The sequence below is a fragment of the Gossypium hirsutum genome, chromosome A03 (assembly GCF_007990345.1).
Source record: "Gossypium hirsutum isolate 1008001.06 chromosome A03, Gossypium_hirsutum_v2.1, whole genome shotgun sequence".
Classification (NCBI taxonomy): Eukaryota; Viridiplantae; Streptophyta; class Magnoliopsida; order Malvales; family Malvaceae; genus Gossypium; species Gossypium hirsutum.
Window position 1 is genome coordinate 5,583,230 of NC_053426.1, and position 3,509 is coordinate 5,586,738.

The following is a 3,509-nucleotide window of genomic DNA, read 5'->3' on the forward strand; positions in this document are numbered from 1 at the left end:
TTGTCTTCTTGATATCCAAAAGTCAAAGTAACTCTTATGAACTTATCTTCGTTTATAATGTTAATTTATCAGATATCTTTAAAATAATAAATTAAATTTTAAATTGATCTCTAAATTTTAAAATATTTTTAATTGTATCCTTAGATTAAAGTATCATTTCAGTCATGTTTTTTCATTGATCTAGCTATCAACTTTGATGTTAAAAGCTAGCTTGAAATTGACATATTTAAAAATATTTATTAATCCATACATGGTTTTTTTTAGACCCAAGATAGCATTTAATAACCAGATTGATGAAAGAACTCAATTAGAATGTTACTTTAGTTTGAGGATTCAATTGGAATGCGTTGAAATTTAGAGGCTAATTTAACTTTTGACCCATAGTTTAGAGATATTTGATACAATTAACCCTTTTTTATTAAAAAAATAACTCTTGTAATAAATTATTCCAAAGAAAACATCAAAGCAAAACACTCAAAAGCAACAAAACAATAGAAATAAAAGATGCAAATCTTAGAGGGTTTTGGACGCTTAACCACTCTTCAAGGGCCCATCTCAAAAACCCCCTTTTGATCAACAATTATTACATTTTCTTTTTTGTAAAGTTTTAAATGACTCAAATTTAATTAGCACTCGGGTATCTGAGTATGATCCCTCTTAGGGTCATGGCAATAGTCATACACCAAATAGTTCTTTTGGACCCAATTCATGGCCAAAGCTTGCTGTCGGCTAAGGCTGCTGGACCCAGACGGAGAGGCGGAAGGCGGGCGGCAAGAGGCGGGATTGTTGGCGGTGCAGCCGCTTACTTTGAAATTCGTGTACTGGCCTACAAAGGGTTGGTAGTTATAATCAGCCTTGTACCTACCATTCTCGGTAGCCCAAGATGATGCATCCCATATTGATCCGTACACCCACATTGGTCTAATGGGGAATGTGGCGTCGCTCTTCCTTGGATACCTTCTGATCGGCACATCATCTACGAAAAATCTGTTGAATTTAAAATCATAAAAACATGAAAAAAAGGGGAGTTTAGTTGCATTTTTGGTCCCTTTGATATACTCAAATTTAGAATTTAGTCCTTAATTTGACATAATTTAATCACTCTACTTTTATAATATCGTTAGTTAGTTAACGGTTAAATGTTGTAATTAATGTGACATTAGAAAATCCACGTCAATCATATTACCTGTTTGGATTAACTAACAATTTTATAAAAGTAGAGGGACCAAAATCAAATTTTGATAAAAAAATTGAAGGAAATGGTGATAGGATACTTGCATGATTTCACTAGGGTTCCACAGTATAGCATAGTTATGGTAATCTTTTGTAGGGTCAAACCATAGATGAAACTTCATTTCCCTTCCAATTATGTTCCCATCCCCGCTTCCTCTAATGTACACATTGGTCTGCAATGTGTAGGGTTTATCCGGCGTTGTTCCAAGGAACTCGATGTCGATTTCGTCATGATTTCCGGGGTGTTCTTCATTGTTTGAAAGCTGTTAAAGTGCAGAACATAAAAAATCAGACGTTTTTTTTTCATTACCTCAATGGTTTGTGTGTGTGCGTGTGTTTTAAGGTTCTTACATAGAAAGATGTAATCACTCCTGCTGTATAACCAGGTTGGAGTTTCATTGCAGCACCAAAGTAACCTGACTGGTACGAACGAAGTGACTTGAAACCACTCCCTGTGTTTCACCATGAATATACAAAAATTAAGCACATTAAAAAAATCCTAATTATGGAAAAATTTTAATCTCTCTATCTTGATTTGGCATAATTTGGCTCCTCTACTTTTTATAATGTTATTAGTAGTTCTAAACCGATAACATTGTAAACTTTTGCTGTTAACATAGTTTAGTCCCGGCAGCATTTAACGGGACTAAATTTAAAAAAGGTAGAGGTAAAGGGACTAAAACCCTAATTAGAGCAAAAAACAATGGGATGAGGTGGTGCAGGAATTGAACCTGAGCTTTTATCGAGCCAGACTGTTAATGAGCCCTGGTCTAGTTTTTGGTGCTGAGGACCCCAGAGGTTTCGAAACCCTTTATCAAAAGCCACAGTGCTCACTCTGGAGCTTGGGGAGAATCCAGGGGAAGGTGGACCTTGAGCATTGCTTAATGGAAAAATGAGAGTTAAAGCAAGAAACGAAGAGAAAATTGGAGCCATAAAGGGAAGACAGAAAAGGGAAGGCATAGATAGTACCATATACTAAAGGGTTTAATTGCAGATTGGGACCTAAAAAGTTTGAAGGGTTTTAAGAGTAGATTTGTGTGTGTGGAAGAGTGTGGCAATACCATTGGTATAAATAAGGAGATTCATGGCCCCACTATGATGGTAAGTTGATAAGTTGGTTGATGGGGGAAGTTATGTTTGGAATAATTTTTAATAAAAAAAGAAAATTTAAATGATAATCTTAGTAACTATTATATCTATTAACATCATTTTATAGCATCTTTTCAACGATTTCGTTTTTAATGTTCAAATCTTTTGGGAGTGTAATATGTTTTATTATTATACTCAACACTTATTTTTTAAAACTACTAATTAATTTGATGAAAACGTGTCAATTTTTTTAAAATTTTCTTCTTTTTCTTTTAATTTATGCATGTTAACAAATAGTACAACCAACGATTCAACTTGTTGTATATTGGGGATCGCGTGCAATGCAATCTTTCTTTGCACAAGTATTTATCATAAAAAAGACGAGTATTGTCTCAAAAAAATGATATGGGTTGCCTAGTAACAAAATGTGTCATTAAGTGTTTTGGGTTTATTTAAAATTTTAAAAAGTTTTAGGAGTCTAATTAATTTTTTTTAAAAAAATAGGAGCTTAAAAAGATTTTACAAAAAAATTTGGGTTTAATTAATTTAAGAAAATTGGAGTTTTAATTGAATTTTTTAAAAATTTTGAGAAGAGTAATGAAAATTTTCAAAAAATTTGAAGGGTTTAATTAAAAATTTTGAAAACTGAATTTCTTTAGATTTTGGGAAAGGTAAGGCTCCCTCAGACTTTAAAAATGTTCCGTCAATCTTTTTACCTAAACTTTAAATCCCAAACACACCTATTCCAGCAATCAAAATTACAATAATTTAACTACGTATATTCTCTAATGTTATTTATTTCACCATTTTTCAACCTCAAATTTATAAGAATTACAATACCATTAATGTATAAATTAGGTTGCTTGTACTGTATTGTGTGATCAGTTTGTTCAAATATTTATTATATCCACACAATTTGTAGTTTTTAAACCAACAAAAGTATAATAAAATAAAAGGAGGCAGATAAGGTAGGGTCAAATAAAGCCAGAAAGATTAATATATTAAAAATCTAAAAGAGTGATACCATAAACAAATAATGCATAATAAGTAGCTACTACTTAATTAATTATATATTCATGCTGGTATGAAGTTGACATCATCAACTTTATATGGTCCACTAGAGAACACCAAATCTTTTCTGTACCTAACATGGCAACCTTTCTATTTTGGTTTAAGATTAAACTAAA

At 32.1% G+C, this 3,509-nt stretch overlaps 1 protein-coding gene across 1 annotated transcript; it reads right to left on the reverse strand.

Annotated features, from left to right (window-relative positions):
- Positions 1-394: 394 nt before the first annotated feature.
- Positions 395-2,287, reverse strand: LOC107963922 (xyloglucan endotransglucosylase/hydrolase protein 31). Its single transcript, XM_016900475.2, has 4 exons — positions 1,965-2,287; positions 1,585-1,685; positions 1,279-1,496; positions 395-987 (listed from the first exon to the last, which is right to left on the reverse strand). The coding sequence occupies exons 1-4, from the start codon at positions 2,203-2,205 to the stop codon at positions 627-629; spliced, it is 921 nt and encodes a 306-aa protein (XP_016755964.1). The 5' UTR covers positions 2,206-2,287; the 3' UTR covers positions 395-626.
- Between the last annotated feature and the right edge of the window lie 1,222 nt (positions 2,288-3,509).

What these genes read in the sequence shown, in the direction of transcription:
- LOC107963922 (XM_016900475.2), bottom strand. Translation starts at nt 2,205, where the DNA reads ATGGTACTATCTATGCCTTCCCTTTTCTGTCTTCCCTTTATGGCTCCA. An exon ending in GAGTGATTACATCTTTCTAT is followed by an intron (nt 1,497 to 1,584) that starts GTAAGAACCTTA and finishes GCACTTTAACAG; the next exon opens with CTTTCAAACAATGAAGAACA. An exon ending in TGGAACCCTAGTGAAATCAT is followed by an intron (nt 988 to 1,278) that starts GCAAGTATCCTA and finishes TAAATTCAACAG; the next exon opens with ATTTTTCGTAGATGATGTGC.